General features: G+C 33.7%; 3 protein-coding genes and 1 long non-coding RNA gene across 8 annotated transcripts; 2 read left to right on the forward strand and 2 right to left on the reverse strand.

Annotated features, from left to right (window-relative positions):
- The first annotated feature begins 1119 nt into the window (after positions 1 to 1119).
- On the forward strand, positions 1120 to 2417 carry LOC123206447 (nicotianamine synthase). The gene has a single exon (XM_044623652.1). It carries the CDS (start codon positions 1242 to 1244, stop codon positions 2211 to 2213), a length of 972 nt encoding a protein of 323 aa, XP_044479587.1. The 5' UTR covers positions 1120 to 1241; the 3' UTR covers positions 2214 to 2417.
- A 3397-nt stretch (positions 2418 to 5814) lies between these two features.
- Positions 5815 to 8734, reverse strand: LOC123206634 (homeobox protein knotted-1-like 1). 2 transcript variants are annotated; one of them, XM_044623829.1, is made up of 5 exons: positions 8238 to 8731; positions 8046 to 8159; positions 7816 to 7966; positions 6704 to 6954; positions 5815 to 6034 (listed from the first exon to the last, which is right to left on the reverse strand). In XM_044623829.1, the coding sequence occupies exons 1-5, from the start codon at positions 8487 to 8489 to the stop codon at positions 5870 to 5872; spliced, it is 933 nt and encodes a 310-aa protein (XP_044479764.1). In that variant the 5' UTR covers positions 8490 to 8731; the 3' UTR covers positions 5815 to 5869. The 2 variants fall into 2 exon arrangements, with proteins under 2 accessions (XP_044479764.1, XP_044479771.1); XM_044623836.1 differs by lacking the exon at positions 8046 to 8159 and having other exon boundaries at positions 8238 to 8734.
- Positions 8735 to 10109: 1375 nt separating this feature from the next.
- LOC123198084 (uncharacterized CRM domain-containing protein At3g25440, chloroplastic) lies at positions 10110 to 13063 on the forward strand. Of its 4 annotated transcripts, none has more exons than XM_044612668.1 (4): positions 10110 to 10307; positions 11168 to 11489; positions 11725 to 12132; positions 12380 to 13063. In XM_044612668.1, exons 1-4 carry the CDS (start codon positions 10189 to 10191, stop codon positions 12905 to 12907), a joined length of 1377 nt encoding a protein of 458 aa, XP_044468603.1. In that variant the 5' UTR covers positions 10110 to 10188; the 3' UTR covers positions 12908 to 13063. The 4 variants fall into 4 exon arrangements, with proteins under 4 accessions (XP_044468603.1, XP_044468610.1, XP_044468615.1 ...); XM_044612675.1 differs by having other exon boundaries at positions 10128 to 10307; positions 11171 to 11489; XM_044612680.1 differs by having other exon boundaries at positions 10152 to 10307; positions 11193 to 11489.
- Positions 13064 to 14486: 1423 nt separating this feature from the next.
- On the reverse strand, positions 14487 to 15664 carry LOC123198723. The gene is made up of 3 exons (XR_006498124.1): positions 15537 to 15664; positions 15301 to 15395; positions 14487 to 14821 (listed from the first exon to the last, which is right to left on the reverse strand). It is a non-coding gene; the product is annotated as an uncharacterized LOC123198723 (long non-coding RNA).
- Positions 15665 to 16733: the final 1069 nt, after the last annotated feature.

Consider the following 16733-nt stretch of genomic DNA (forward strand, 5'->3'; position numbering starts at 1 on the left):
ATAAATATGTGTATATTTATATATATTATCATATAATTAGATATTTTTTTATCTTTAATTTAAAATTATTCAATCACATGATAACATATATAAATATATATATATTTGTATATTTAAAATGGGTACAAATAATTTTATTAAAATTATATTGTGTGCATGTCTTGGGTGGTTTAAATAAACGTCAATGTTGTTAGGCATAATATAAGACAACACAAGCCAGGCATTCCAACATCTTAAGATTCAACAAACTATGCATTTCTTTTGTCTTGATAATGCTTCATGAATAACATTAATCAATCAAGCTAGCATATAAATGAGAAAACCTGTTAGTGCGGTTGCATAACCCTTGTGTTGTTGTATGGTCATTCTTGCACTTAGAGAAACACAAGGGTTGCAGCAAAAAAGTGTCTAGTCATAACGAATAATTAGCTATGCTACATATACAATGACTAAGTACATGTAAAACACTAGACACATTACTTAAATGTAGGATAATATGAAATATAAGTAAAACTTTTTTTTTCTCAAAAACACTGAAAATAACAAATCTTGGTGGTTTAAGGATTTACTCAAACATTTTATTTATATCTCGTACCATCATGGGATAATATCTTTATAGAATAATATAATCACCATAAGTTAATAAAACTCTAGATTTAAGGTAGTAAAATCTTGATTGTCAAATTATATAGTTATCCTTTGTTTCTTGTCTTATATGCATTTTGTAACTTTGTCAATTTATAACTAGAACATCTAATAATATAACAATAGGCATAAACTCCTCAATGATAAATAGAACAACTTTCAAAACATTCCTACTTTTTTATCTTCCAGCATTAAATTTCACACAACACAATTAGATATCATTGGTTTAATTTTACACATCAAACACTTGTAATAATTTTGCAGATTTTGACGAGCTTTGGATGATTTATAAAGAAACAGTAGTGTAGATAAATAAAATTGGCAATTGAGTCACGGAACAGTAAATCATGTAATTAGAAAACAGAGGTCCTACGCCCACTTACTGTTTAATAATGCAAAATCAAAGCTTCTGTGGAGAGTGGGACCCTACAAGCGGCCATAAATAATCAGCCCCATCTGAGGGTTGTAAGGTGCCCTGAAGGAGCCTTTCAATATCTTTTCTTGTGAGGGCTCTGTCTCTCTCTCTCTCTCTCTCGCTCTCTCTCTCTGTAAGACTGTAAGTTTCCTTTTGATCCTCATAACCTCATAGTGTCGACATGGGTTCCCAAGACGATGTTTTGGTTCAAAAAGTCTTCGAGCTGTATGAGCAAATCGCCAGCCTTGAGAGTCTCAATCCCTGCAAAGATGTCAACACTTTGTTCACACAATTAGTTGTCACATGCATGCCACCAAACCCTATTGATGTTACCAGACTTTGCAAAAGGGTTCAAGAAATGAGGTCTAAACTCATTAGACTGTGTGGAGAAGCTGAGGGGCTTTTGGAGAATCATTTCTCAACAATCTTAGGATCCTTTGAAAACCCTCTTCAACATCTCCATATTTTTCCTTATTATTCAAACTATGTCAAACTTAGCCACCTTGAATTCTCCATTCTCTCCCAACACTACTCCCATGTCCCAAACAAAGTTGCCTTTGTTGGCTCTGGTCCACTCCCCTTGACTTCTATCATTTTAGCCTCTAACCATCTTACAAAAACCTCTTTTCACAACTTTGATATTGACCCTTTGGCCAATTCCAAAGCTCTCGCCTTAGTTTCATCCCATCCTGACATTTCAAACCGAATGTTCTTTCACACAACTGATATTAAAAACGCTTCCACTGCGCTAAAAGAGTTTGAAGTTGTGTTCTTGGCGGCCCTAGTGGGCATGGACAAGGAGGAAAAACTTCAAGTCATTGATCATTTGAGAAAGTTCATGGCTCCCGGGGCTATTTTGATGCTGAGGAGTGCTCATGGAGCTCGAGCTTTTCTCTATCCCGTTGTTGATCCTTGTGATCTTCGAGGATTCGAGGTTCTGTCCGTGTTTCATCCCACTGATGAGATTATAAATTCAGTGGTGATTGCGCGTAAATATGCAACAATGCCTAAAAACTCATTGCAGCCTGAGCAGCAACAAGGCCTTGGCAGCCCCATAATACTGCCTAACAAATGTTGTGAGATCGAAGCTTTCAATCCCCTCAACCATGGAAACATGATTGATGAACTGGCCATTGAGGAGCAACTGTCTTGAATTTCTCATGCTACCATAACCATTATGTGTTTTGCATCTTAATTGTGTTCCAATAAAGATTAATGCTGGTAGCTATATTTCAATAATCAAATTGCTTGAAGTTGATCATCTTTAATTCTTCATGGACATGTATCATGTATGATAAGGTATACATATTTGTATGAACTTGCGTCAAAGTATTAATCTAATGCATTATTGTTTCAACAGAAAGTGTATATTGACTTCAACTTTGTAAAACCTAAAAATGGGTTAAGAAAAAGACACTAGTATAATTCACAATGAGATGACATGTGTGCTATAAGCTATAGCTACATGATTCAATTTGTTGGTATCATGGTTCTATATATCTTCTTGTTGTTGTTTGTTTTGCATTCTGTACATAGAGCTTATCTAGCTACAAGTTAGGAATCAGTAATCAATGTTGGTTTTTCCTCTTCATATAACTTAACTACTCTCGGATAGGTTTTTTTTTTTGGTTGAGGTAAGTAAAGTATATTAAAAAGAAAGAAAGACCAAAAAAAAAAAAAAAAACAGACTGGACAAAAGCATATGATGTGGTCCGTAATTTCACTTCCACTTTCTTATGAGTTAAATTCTGTGATGGAAAAAATTGTATATAAGGAGTTATGCATAAGTCCCCAAACTACCGATATCTTTTTCATAAGAATTAGGTAGTCTGGAAGAGTTGTGCATTTAGAAGGAGTAATTTTCATCTTCGTGTAATTACTCCAGTTCCAGTAGTTAATTTACTGGTCCATATATAATTTTACTCTTCACTTTCTCTTCAGTCACATTCTTTGATGGAAATAATGTATAAAAGGAGTCAAGCATAAGTCCACAAACTACCAATTTCTAAAGTTATACATACACCATCTTTGTGAGAATTAGACAGTCTAGAATAGCTGGAGTTTCATCTCCATATAACTGCTTCAAACAGTTAATTAAGCACATAAACTAATTCATAATTATACTCTTAACTTTCTCTTCATCAGTTACATTCCTTGACGAGAAGATATATAGATTGATCATTGAGTCTGTCAAGCAAGTAAGAACACCTTACACTGTTGGGTTGCGCAATCATATTATGAATTGTTCTGTCAATCAGCACAAATTGCATGATAGGTCATCCATCATTTATATATATGGATATTTGTCAGCTAATGTGTTATTGGTAAGTTGCTTGAAAAAATAGACTTATGAGTCTATTTCTGGAGTCATTCTGTCCATCTTTGGTTGGTTTCAACTTTCAACTACATAATTGCTGGTCGTCATTATCAATTCTACAAGTTTTTTTTCATACAAATGCATGAATGAGGACTTCCTGCTGCTTCTATTGAGACTGTTTCTAAGAATTTCTAATTATTTCCTCAAATTATGAGATATATATATCTTCCACTGTCCATTCATATCTTAGCCAATTTCAAAGACCTGTTCCCACCCAAGGTTAAGTGTAATCCCAAACTCATATCTTTCAACTTTTAAAAATTCAAACTGTCATCTCTGAGCAAAATTTTATTAAAAACTCTTTTAAAATTAAGGGTAAAACTATCATTTAATAAAAATATTTAAAAAACTAAAGTTTTATTATATTTTCCCCAATTTGAAATTCTAACAATTTTTCCCATAGAAAGTTTGAAAAATAGCAATTTTTCTCTAGGATTTTGAAATCGTCACTGAAGACAACAAAGTTCATTATCTATGAGCATGTTGTCTCTCTCTCCCGACTTATGTCCTCTGCCAACTTATTCTCACTCATCAATGACACTGATCTCCTCTGACGAAGACGAAATCATCTTTATTAGAGGAAATCAATGTTGTTGGTTGGTGGGGTTTGATCGACAAAAGAAGATAAACTGGGAGGGAGAGGTAACACAATCGGAGACAGTGAATTTTGTCATCTTCGATGATTGTTTCAAAACTACAAAGGGGACATTGTCATTTTTTAACCTTTAGATGGGGAGAAATTATTAGTTTTCAAACTAAGGGAAGGAAAAATATAACAAAATTTTAGTTTTTTAAATTTTTTTATCTTTAACTTTAATTGAGTTTCTTAATAAAATTATATTTGTAAATGAAAGTTTAAGTTTTTAAAAAGTAGAGAGTATGAGTTTGAGGTTACACTTAACTTTAGGTGGGAGCGAGTCTTTCGGCCTTTACAGGAACAGCAATTTAATTAGGGTTTGAACATTGACTGTTTACTGTACACAAGCCCAAGAACAAAGTTGCATGGCAACAGAATTTGAAGCCCAAATCCATGTGTAACCTTTCGTCTTCTGTAGGGACACTGAAACTAGGGCTGGATTCGAGCCGAGCCGAGCTCGGCTCGCAGCCAGCTCGGGCTCGGCTCGGCTTTTTGAGGGCCGGCTCGAGTTCGGCTCGGCTCGAGTTCGGCTCGTTTTCAGTTCGGCTCTGTAACGGCTCGACTCGGCTCGTTTTTTATATCAAAACGACACCGTTTTGTATAAAAAAATATACCGAGCCAACCCGAGCCAGTTCGGGCTCGGCTCGAGCTCGATCGAGCTGAGCTGAGCCCGGCTCGTTTCGGGCTCGAACCGAGCCGAGCCGAGCTCGAGTCCGAGCTGGCTCGGCTCGAATCCAGCCCTAACTGAAACCATTATTTTGTTGCCAATTTTAAAACCCTTTCTCTATTTACTTCATTTAAGTTAGTTATATAATGACAATTCATCAATTGAGACAAACAATTATGTGTAAAGTAGTCTTTTTCTCCCATACTTTCTGGTGGTTTTTCCAATAAATTCATCACCAATTTGACCTAAACTAAACTTTCTGGATTTGAATCAGACTCAATCCAGCTCTTATTCAAGTTCATAAATACGTCAAAAAGAAAAGAAATGTTTTTTTAAGCCGTCTAGGCCCCAAGGCAGCTATATGCAGTACTCACATTTAACCAATGCATCGAGGAACTCAATGGATGAAGCATTAAATCTTGAACTGATATGTTAAAATCATATATAAAGCATTTCGGAAAACTATATATTGTGAGGATCACAGTAACAATGAACTGGTGTAGAGAGTGAATGCTTTGGAATCTAATTCGTTGCGCCTCTCTGTAAGACTGAATATGCGTTAAAGAATTAAAGGCTGCGCGTGCTGACTCTAGGTCTCTAGCTTTAAATTTCAAGACCACTAAGGCCACGCCATGCATATTCAATCATCTGCTCTGGTGAAGCATTTTGTTCGAAGGGTTTTTACATGTACATATATTTGCGTGGTCCACAGAGACGGTTCATAACTCAACACAAACAATTGAGCTGTCAAATCAGATAAAGAAGAAAAGCAAATATTTACTTTTGTTCATGTGATAATATGAGTTACACAAAAGCCAGATAAAAAAATAAAATCAAATTCGAATCGTGGTAGATCAAAGTTATGATTTAGTTTGAGATGAATTTATTTATTTATTTATTTAATAACATTAGTTATTCAATAATATAATATTATTTTATGAATAATATTGTTTATTACTCATATCATTAATAACTCTTCAATAATATTTTTTATCAATCTAATTTAAAATTCAAACAAAATATTTTTTGACTCAACTTAATTCAGTTTAAATTAAATCTACCTCAAGAATATGTTTTGATATCATTGGTGGGATTATTATTGATTATTTCTAGTCTCATTTCCAATGTCTAAGAAGATGGCCTCTTCAAATTGTTTGTGGGGACAAGCTCCGAGAGAGCAAATCTCACTTCTTCGTATGGTTTCCAGTGCCTCTTTCTCTGATTGATGAACCAGTTGGTTATTTGCTTTGGGTCTAGTCCAGTTTCTTCTGATAAGTTCACTTTCTCCTCTTCCTGTATGTACCATCAAATCAAATCTTCTTCTCAGATCATCTATTTAAAAATTAATATAAGACATACAACCAGTCTTGGAGTGCTATGATCATTTTTGGTTATTGAAGTTGCAGCCAATAGCTTCAAAGGGCAGCTGGTTTTCTACATATGTACGGGTTGCATGTGATTGCTCGTAGCCACATATATCCTTTAATTATTTTTGCTTTAGTGCAAGTTTTCACCTTCATGTATAACAACTTGGCTCTTTGGCTGCACTCATATTCATTAATTTGAACTTCTGTTAAGTAAATATTAAGTTAGTCTTAATCAACATGACATCCGTTCAGTGTCTCCATGTGTCTTAGGTAAGTATGTTTATATCTTAGAGAAATTTGGTATTTTTCAATAATAACTGTTTGGAGAGATTAATGGTGAATCTGATTTAGCTAGCTTGACTCGAAATCGATTTGTTTGGTTATTTATATAGTAACAATTTGTTAGCGTTTCAATGGGTGATACTTAACATCGGTTCTAATAAACTTGAGTTAAACATTATAGATTTATATTAAATTTGAATTGACTCTAACTTAACTCGAATTGAATGGATTGTTAAAAGGGATAAATTTCATCATATGTGATTACTGATTTTCAGTTAGAAACTTGGTAATTATATGTAAGTGTTGTAATTACCGTGGGATATGGCCATCTGTAGTGATTGTTCCACCAGTCCATGAGTTTGATCCTTGCAACTTCTGGCAGCTTTTCCTTCTTCCTTTTCTTCAAGAATTCGTTTCTTAAAGTGGTAAGATATCCACTGTACTTGCGCATCAGCATTCCTTTAACCTCCTCTTCACCTTGGACTACACTAACAGATTGATCTCGACAATATTCAGCCGCCTCCGCGTAGCTTTGTTCCTCCTCTGATGTCCCAGCTGCTTCATCTTTACTCACCTCATAAAAATTGATACATGAATTAATTAATATCCAGACACTTCCAAATTTTCAAGGCTATAATTATCAATGTTAATATAGAATATGGAAAACGAACTACAACATTTTGAACTGTCAAATTCACTACTCAGGCAACATTTATACCCATTGTTAATATGTAACATCCAGAATCGCTTTGAACAATAATCTATGCTGATTTTGTTTTTGAGTTTTACAACTCAACACAACTTTTAACAATTTAAAAACTTATTTTTAAATAGTTTCCATCTAGTATTCATACGAGATGTCGTTACATACATAACATCTTTTTCTTTTTTTACCTAAAAGTGATACACGATTCATCTCAATTAACAATAAAATTAATTTACGCACTACAATGGTTATGTGGAGTACAGATCATACTTGCATCTCTTTCCTGCAAGAGCTTCATGGCGCAGTAGTTCTTACATTTATTCAACACCAGAAGCTAACCTCGAATCACTCATATAATGTCATTTTAAAGAACATGTTTCACCATGTAACTACAGCAATAATATAAATACCTATTTAATAATACCATTTTCCTCGACATGGAAAGACAACATAGTTCGATAGTGCACTGCCTATATATATATATATATATATATATATATATATATATATATATATTACTGTAAATGAATGGCTTTCAGACATTTCATCCCAATCACAAGACCTATTTCTTCTCTTTTCCCTAAACTGCACAGTTGCACTAGTTTCAGCTCGGTAATTTCGTATCCTTGTAACCATAAGTTCCAAAGAGAGCACAGACTAACAGTATTTATGCATAGAAATAAGAGAAACACGAACAATCAGATTAATTAAAACTTTACCCGATCTATATTCATAATCAAATTTTCTTGTCTGTTCTCCTTTACAAAGATTTCTCAGTTGTGATTCCATGTCGTTTAGGAAGTCTTTTGCTTCATCAAACGGCTTTGAAAGATCCTCCTTGTATCTCTCAAGAATCTCACAGTATGATTCCTAGTAAATTGAGAAAGAATCAAAGTTAATGTTAATTATCTAGTCAAGTTTCTCGGGAACCACACAATAGTATATGTACCATGAACTCGTCGAGCTCTGGATCAGCTCCTATTTCACTACGACTCCTTGTTGTACTAAAATTTTCTCTACCCATTTCTTCTAGAAGAGAAGCCATTTCTGGAGGAGCTCCGACCTTTCATGGTTTTATGGATTTTAAGCAGAAAAATACAAGAGAAGAATAAAAAATTTATATATTGAAATAAGGGTTTACCTTTTGACATTGTATATAAGCAGAAAGTAAATTTGGATAAAGGGGGTGAGAGGCGATTTGAGCCTTGATCAGATCGGCCATATCCAAGGATCCAGTAGCATCAAAATGATGATGAAGCATGGAATTGTTGGTAGGATTAGCGATGTAGTTTCCATGAGAAGAGCTTCCAACTGCTTGGATTAACTTGTCATGATCTGAACATGATGATGATGACAGCACAGAAGGAAGATCAAGTATATGCAAGTCTTCCATAAGATCAACTCACTAATGTTCACACAATTAACTTGAGCAAAACGCTCTCGTTAAAGATTTATGTAGCTATTGATTATGAAGCTACAAAGAAAGAGAGAAAAAGAAGGAAACCTAGTTAGGTCAATAAATTACAAAGCTACAGACATGGAAAAGGGCACATTAACTTAATAGAAAAAGAAGTTATCAAAATTCAACTTCAAGTTGAAAATGACAGTACTTTACTTTCTCTACTTATTTCTTTCCCAAGAAGAGAGAGACCAAGGAAAGAGAGAATGTCGGGTTGAGGTTTGGTTTACTGCATTTGCTACATAACAATACTTCATTTTGCACTTTGGACTGGTTGGAATTTGGATCGAATTTTTCATTTCTTTTTATATTATCAAATAATTATTAATTAATTAATTAATTAATTATAATCTTTATATTTACATATAATCTTCTTTGGTATATAATATTTCAATAAAAACATTAAGAACCAAGAAATAAGATATCTACTCCCCATTTGGCATGTAAAATCTTTCTGATGATATGTATACACACACACACACGTTTTTCATCATTTTGTATTGTGAAAATGTTAATACATGACTGACACTTGATGGTTGGAGTTGGAGAGTCATCGAATTATTTAACTAATTTTTTTTATTTATTATTGAAAATAAATAATTATATTTTCTCTTGTATGTCCAGTGGAAAGGTTGCATTGACCATCGGTCTACATGGGATTGAACGAGACTGAGTTATCGTTGGTTTCAGAATTCTGAAATTAGTGTGGTTATTACAGTGGCCCCCGTAATTGTTGCTGTAGAGGTCAAGTTCTGCTCAAATTTTAACTGTTTTGATGCTGGTGAGGACAGCGACATTATGGGTCCCCAACCGCACTGTCTATCTACCCACTGCTGCTACTGCTCTATTCCTTTTCCTCAGCATACAGGGGTGGATTCTGGAACGGACTATTCATTCCAGTTCAAGCTTATTTAAATTGATAAATAATATCATTTATTTGAACATTCCACTTCAACTCATTCAATCCAATCCAGACATAGATTCAAAGTTAAATTAACTTGACTAAAGTAAACCAAGGTTTGTTAGAATGAATTAAGGCTAATTACCTATTCTTATTCATTGTTATTGTATATCCCAACTTCAATGTTCAATCCCACCCCACCAATCCTACCTTCCCATCTCAACTTAGTAGCCCTGTTCCTACCAATAGATGTTATTTGCACCTAGTTTAAAATCATTTTGAATATAAAAAATTAAGTTAAAATTGATTTAAAATTAATAAATCAAGGTTTAAATTCAATTTAAAATAGTTTAATTTTTTTTTAATTTAAGTTTGTTTAAATTTAAATATTTAGATTAATTCAAATTTGACTTATTTTGTAGAAACAAGTTTATTTTTTTATTTGAACTTAATAATTTTATCAGAATTTAAATTTGTATTCAAGTAGTTCAAATTGAATTCAACTCTATCCTTAAACCCTAAACCTAATCAGACTTTGTGTTAAACTGATATTATAGGAATTGTAATGGAAAAATCTTTTTCAATCTTTGGAGATAGATTTTTTGTTTGCGTTTTTTTAATTCTTTTTTTCATCCCAATGTGTCACCCAAAAGCGGTTCAATAAACAGTGCCAGACCGGGTGGATAAATCGATTCTTCAATCGACTGAGACGCTGAGAAAAAAAAAACACAAATGGTGGCGGGGAGGGTTTTCGTTTTCTCTTCTTCTCTGGCTCTTCGTAAAGCTCATAACTTGAAGATACTCTTCTCTAAATCTTCCATTTTTACGAAATACCCACTTCACAGAACCAGGTATCTCCCTCTCTCACTCTCAGTATCTGTTTTGTTTCTTGTGTTGTTTAATTTCTTCAGCTTGTTTACTTTTACGCGTTACACACTGTGATTTTAGTCTGTTTTGAATGTCATATTCCGCTTAAAACCTGCAAGTAACATTGCTTCATCGTAGATTTTTTGGGATCATATTAAGTTTAACAAATCCATCTTGTGTTGGGCACTTATGTTATGCTCCAAAGTGTTTGGCTTTCAGCCACTTACGGTGCGTTGGGATGTGAATTTAATCTCCTTGGAGAGTGTCATCGTGTGAGATGCTTTAACACTCTTGAGTATTGTTATGGGAAAAATTAGGTGGGTCTGCAAAAGTTTCTACATTGAAGAAGAGGGGAAAAAAAATAAACGAGTCCCTATTTTTGAAATTAAAGAATAAATTGTTATCTCCATAGAGATAAAAGTATCTTGAGATAGCAAAATAATCATAATTAGCATGCAAGTTTTCACCTTTTGATTCTCATGTTTAATGTTTGGAAACTTTCTTTTCTGAACTATTAATGTTAGTTATATGATTTATTCAAATGGTATTTTAGAATTTGTTCCACTATGTAATATGAAAAGGCTTTTTGGTTTGTTGAACCAAGGTAGAAGCAATATATGTATAAACTTTGTCAAATTTTGAAACATCGAGTTCATATGTAACTTCTCAAGCGATGTGGGATGTTTATACATACCCAACATTTCTTTTATGCTTTGTCGATGTGGATTTGCCTAAGGGTGTTACATCATATAATTTTTCTGCTGTTTGAGGTTAATTTTTGAATGCATGTTATATCAATCTTTTATTACAAAATCATGTCCTTGAAGCTTAGCTAACAATGCAGTAGCTTGGGTGATGTTATGTGCAAGGCTTTTGGTCAAGAACCTTCTTTTGGACTACTTCATGATTTAAGAAGATTTCCTTTTAACGGATGTCTATGGATTCATTCAGCTCCATCTCTGAGTACTGTCGACAAAGTTGTGGATCCACTGAAGTGTCCTGAGAGTGGAAAAATTGCTGATGCTGCGGGTGATTCAAAAGTAAAGAGAAAGAAGCTGAAAGGAAAACGAGCTGTTGTAAGGTGGTTAAAGTTCTTTAGATGGAAGAAGAAGAAAGAATATGAAAGGATGACAGCAGAAGAGAAAATTTTGTATAAATTAAGAAAGGTGTGCTTTTATTTTATTTTTATTTGTGTTTCTGTCTATTAAAAGAAATCCTATGATTCTCTTAATTGGCTGGTTTATTTAACAATATTCCGTAGCAGCATTTTGTGAATTTGGCTCTTTTTCATTTTTCATTTTGCAAATTGTTAAATTTTCCAATTAATTGAACTTTTGTCTTCTTATGATCTTGTCCGCCTAGATTCTATTTGTCTGCTTTTTTTTTTTTAAATCTCCCTAGGCTCGGAAGAAAGAGGAAAGGCTAGTTGAAGCATTGAAAAAGGTCGAACCTAAGGAATCCTCTGATACAACCCATGATCCGGAGGTATTAACGCCAGAAGAACATTTCTTCTATCTGAAGATGGGCCTCAAGTGCAAGAATTATGTTCCTGTTGGAAGACGGGGAATATACCAGGGTGTAATTCTAAATATGCATCTGCACTGGAAGAAACATCAGACTCTGAAGGTTGTGGTAAAGACGTTCTCAGCAGAGGAGGTCAAGGAGATTGCTGCTGAGCTGGCCAGATTGACTGGAGGAATTGTTCTTGATATTCATGAAGAAAATACAGTAATTATGTACAGAGGGAAGAATTATTCACAACCCCCAACAGAGATAATGTCCCCCAGGGTCACACTCTCAAGAAAGAAGGTGTCTTTCACTTCCTTGTCTCGGCTTCTTTTTAGTCATTTATCATTTATGAATGAGGATGAGAAACAAATACATTAAACTTTCAAATAGCACTTTCATATGTGTATATTAATCATTTCTTTATTTCTGTTTTGAGTGGAATGTCTTCATTGTAATAGTAAGAGGTTTAAGCCAATCCTTTTATTTGGTTCTTGAAATTTTCCCTATGATGTCATCACATTCCTATTCTTGTATTTCTTTCCAACAGGCTTTGGATAAATCCAAGTATAGGGATGGCCTTCGTGCAGTGAGGAAATATATTCCAAAACTAGAGCAGGACCTTGAACTGTTTCGTGCACGGTCTGAAAGAAGAGCTGAAACAGGTGTTAATGTTTTAGAAGATATCCAAAACACTGAGGTAGATAGTGTAGATTCAGAAGGCATTCAAAGTACGAAGGAGTCCTTGGAAGATTATCCTGAAATGGATTCATTAATGGCAGATTCTGAAGATTTGTCGGATATTTTTGAGACGGACTGTGACTCAGAAACAGACGAGAGGGCACAACGACCACTTTATTTGGATGAGTTTGACAAATTTCCAGCAGAAAATGATGAGGAACCTGAAGCTTTTGAGGAGCACCTGTGTCAAATATCTGTTAACACAAGAGATGTGAAATCATTAGAGAAAGATGTAGATGTGAAATCATTAGAGAAAGATGTAAACTCAGCAAATTTTGATGAAGTTGATCAGATGTTTTTGCGTGCTGCAACACTTCTAAAGAAACAAAGGAGATAGGAGATCTATATTTATAAGTCAGTATAGTGGTGGTAATCTATGATGTTGAAATGGATGTTTCCATGCTCTTGTTACCTTATTTTGTGTAACATTTATTGACAAGGCAACAGTCTTGGATACATTATGGATCTGGAATGCATATTTCAACTTTATTTACCATTTTGCGTAATCAAGAAGCTTGGAGTTCTGAAATTGGTCCTAGCACATGTTCTAGACAGGTGGCCACCAAACAGTATCAAATTTGACTGAAGGCAATGGAGGAGCTAGGAGTCCAGAGAAATCCTCACCAAGGGCAAACATAAACATTAATTCAAGTCGCTGATGAGACGATACACTGGCTTCATGGGCTGCTCTCGGCTTTTCCGTGGTCTACTATCATCAAACATTTTTGGTGGCTCTCAAAGCAACCGTAGATTTGAATTGTGCTCAAATTAGGGTCAACTAAGTTCACTTGAGCTACTAAACACTAAAGGGCGTTTGGTTGGAGTTTTTTAAGATTACTTTGATAATCTATATTTTATCTCCTTGTTTGGTTTATCAGTAATAAAATATTACAGTAATTTTCTATTACAAATGCTGATGTTACAAATAATATAGATGGTAATCTGACTATCACTTTCACCTTAGGTATTTAAATATTGTTGAGGTAATCTTGAGTTTATTATAATTATATTATTATTTATTAATTTTTTGAGATAAAAATAAATTTATTTTTAATTAATATGATAAATAATATAAAAAATATTTAAAAATAATTATATTCAAGGGTATTTAAGTAAAATAATTTACTAGTAATCTTTTATTATCTTTAATCAAACACAATAATTATTTAAACCTATTAAATTTTATCAAATATAGTAATAATTTATATTTAATAATTTTTTAAATAATTTATTTTTAAGATAATTTTTTTATTTTGATAATAAAATATTATTCAAATCAAATATGGATAATTGCATGTGAGAACCTTTTGACCAGTAGATGACAAGTTTAAAAAAACTAGAAAATGGGGTAGAATCGGGAGAGAAAAAGAGTTGCAAAAAGAGGTTGATGGGAAGCATGATTGGTGATGGTGAAGCCACCAGGCAGGCACCAAACTTTCTCAATAAATGTGCCATGCTTGTTATATCCTGTAGATGTTGTGATATCCCCAGAGTGCAATTCAATGAGCCCGGACATTTCCATGTCTTCAACAGGATGCAATGGAGAGTCCGAAGAGACCTTGATATTCTAATAATTTGCTCCTGGATATAGTGATGTCATGTTAAGACAAATAAAGGTCTGCCAAGCCTGGGGAACATTAAATTTGATCAGAAGCCTGCTTTGTTTAGCTCAGAACACACCAGAATAATAAGCCCTTTCCCTTCTGAAACATCTTCCGACATTTGGCAAGCAAACATAGACATTCCAACAAATGCAAACAAGAGAATTGCACTTGAGGAAGATTCACATATTTAATAGCAGAAAAAGTAGCAGAACAGATGCATTTTTTGAAATTGAATTGTTCTGCAAGCTAAATTGTCATTAACACTAACGTTGTTATTGTATTCCCTTCAGTTTCAAAACAGTATTTGATCACTTGTACGCGAAACTAGCAGTATGGATTCTACTGTTCAAACAAGATCATCAAATAAGGAAAGATATAGCTAAAATAACTTTGGGAGAGCTATAAATTGACTATATGGTTGTAGTTGAAATGTTCAAATAATTCTTCACTGATCTTCTGCAGCTGATAGCGGCTGGAGTACTCCATGAGGTTCAGGATGACACCATCTATAAGCCCTTAGTCTTTGGCTTCTTGTGCACTCATGAAAAAATCGCGGTCAGTGTCCTGGTCAATCTTCTCAAGACTTTGACCAGTATGGTAAGAGAGATACCCATTTAAGTTTGACTTGTGATGTAGCATTTCATTGCCTGGAAGCAATTATAATTGGAGGTTGGTAATTGACAATTTATGATGAACAGTGAAAATAATAAAAACTTAAATTGATGTCTACCAGATAATAAATTATTATGTTACAACTACATGAGTCCAATAGAACTGCCCCAAAACACAGGTCAAATTTACAAGTCCAGTGGAAGATACTAACATCCAATCTTATTATTATGCACATGGCTGAAACTCTGAACTCATAGACAGATCAATAACTATGGCAATGCCAAACTCTACTTACAATAACAGAAGAACCAAACTGCTTATAAGAAACTGTAAGTTTCGTAGTAGAGAACCTAGTTATTTTCCACTGATCAATTCAGTAAGCCAATGTAAATTTTAAAGTTAATACTGAGCAATGCAAAGCACATATTAATTTCAATTAGCTACAAATACACCACAAAGAAAACCAAATGCATGAAACTCGGATGGACAAGATGCAAAATAGGACAAAAGATACCTGTATGTCATCATCACTTTGCCCTCCTTGTGCTCCACCAAGAGGCTGATGTATCATTATCCCTGAGTTTGGCAGACTGGATCTTTTTCCTTCATCTTAGATTTTCAAAAGAATAAAGTTATAACAAATTAGTGAAATATCATACCATGATTAAGTATCAAAGAAGACTTTCACGCAAGGAAAAAACAACTCATAGAAACAAAGCCAAAAGACCCAAAATATAGAAACAGATTTACCTTTGGTGCCACCACTAAGCAGAAAAGCGCCCATACCGTCATAAGAAAGAAAGTAGTGAGATTGGCCATTGTGTTGCAAATATTGAAGCTGCGTATATACCCTGCTAATAGATTATTTACATAAAAACTGCACAAAATACACAATTCTTACAGCCCCAGGTAATGACTCCTGACAGAAAAAACTCATAAATTTTTTGTTACTTCTATTTACCTGGCGGCCAGTCCAACACATACAGTGGAAACATCAGGTCTTATGTGCCTCATGGTATCAAATATGGCCATACCTACAGAAGCAATTCAGAGAAAAATTGGTGAAGTAGTTCTCAGTTACTCAAACTTAAAAGTAGGAATGATTAAGCAATCAAAATATATAAATTACCAGCTGTTACTGACCCTCCTGGAGAGTTGACATACATGATAATATCCTAATCAGAAGACAAGAAGTTCATTAGTTGGAGAAATACTACAACATGAATGGTTAAAGCGTGTGGTTGGGTAGGAAAACAGATAATGAAATGTTGCAAGGAAAAAAATATGAGTAAATGACGTGAAACATAGCTAAAGACAGTTTTCCAATGGTGAAATACAATTGAGCAAAAACAGGGAAGAGTAAATGACATAAAATTACAGGTGGAAATGGACTCTTTTTAAACTATAAGATTTATTGGAGGTAGACTTTGAATGATCATAACTTTTGATTTTATATGAGTTACGGGGCCTGTAATATATCAATACGAAACTCATTTTGAGCTCTATAACGACAACCAGCTTTGTCAGTTGCTCCCAATTTAGAGGCTCAAATAAAACTATTTCAATGTGTATTATGTAGTTTTTTTATTTTACCAAATTTAGAATTTTTGGCTTTTATGATTTTGAGTTTGTTTGTAACCGGCCTAGACTTTTTTGATATGTAGTTTTCAAATTTGATATCTATCTCTTTAGTTTTGTGTTTTTTTAGACACGTTTTACGATGTAATTACGAAATTTCAGATTGATTTTTCGGTTTTCTCGTTCCTAAGCTATTTGAACGTATAATTTTCAAAATTCAAATTTATTTTTTTAGATTTTCGAGTGATTTTTTTATTATTGACATTCTAAGGTATTTTAATATATCTACTTATTCTTAACATGTTATTTAAATTTTTTATATGTTGTATAATATCAAAATATCTCTCATATTTTTTAAACATTTTTTAA

The sequence above is a fragment of the Mangifera indica genome, chromosome 2 (genome assembly GCF_011075055.1).
Source record: "Mangifera indica cultivar Alphonso chromosome 2, CATAS_Mindica_2.1, whole genome shotgun sequence".
Taxonomy (NCBI): Eukaryota; Viridiplantae; Streptophyta; class Magnoliopsida; order Sapindales; family Anacardiaceae; genus Mangifera; species Mangifera indica.

Excerpts from the sequence above, each read along its gene's own strand:
- LOC123198084 (XM_044612668.1), top strand. The coding sequence starts at position 10,189 with ATGGTGGCGGGGAGGGTTTTCGTTTTCTCTTCTTCTCTGGCTCTTCGT. Across the intron at positions 10,308-11,167 it reads TACCCACTTCACAGAACCAG|TAGCTTGGGTGATGTTATGT; the intron begins GTATCTCCCTCT and ends CTAACAATGCAG. Across the intron at positions 12,133-12,379 it reads TCACACTCTCAAGAAAGAAG|GCTTTGGATAAATCCAAGTA; the intron begins GTGTCTTTCACT and ends TCTTTCCAACAG.
- LOC123206447 (XM_044623652.1), top strand. The coding sequence starts at position 1,242 with ATGGGTTCCCAAGACGATGTTTTGGTTCAAAAAGTCTTCGAGCTGTAT.
- LOC123206634 (XM_044623829.1), bottom strand. The coding sequence starts at position 8,489 with ATGGAAGACTTGCATATACTTGATCTTCCTTCTGTGCTGTCATCATCA. Across the intron at positions 8,160-8,237 it reads CTTATATACAATGTCAAAAG|GTCGGAGCTCCTCCAGAAAT; the intron begins GTAAACCCTTAT and ends AAACCATGAAAG. Across the intron at positions 6,955-7,815 it reads TGATTATGAATATAGATCGG|ATGAAGCAGCTGGGACATCA; the intron begins GTAAAGTTTTAA and ends AGGTGAGTAAAG.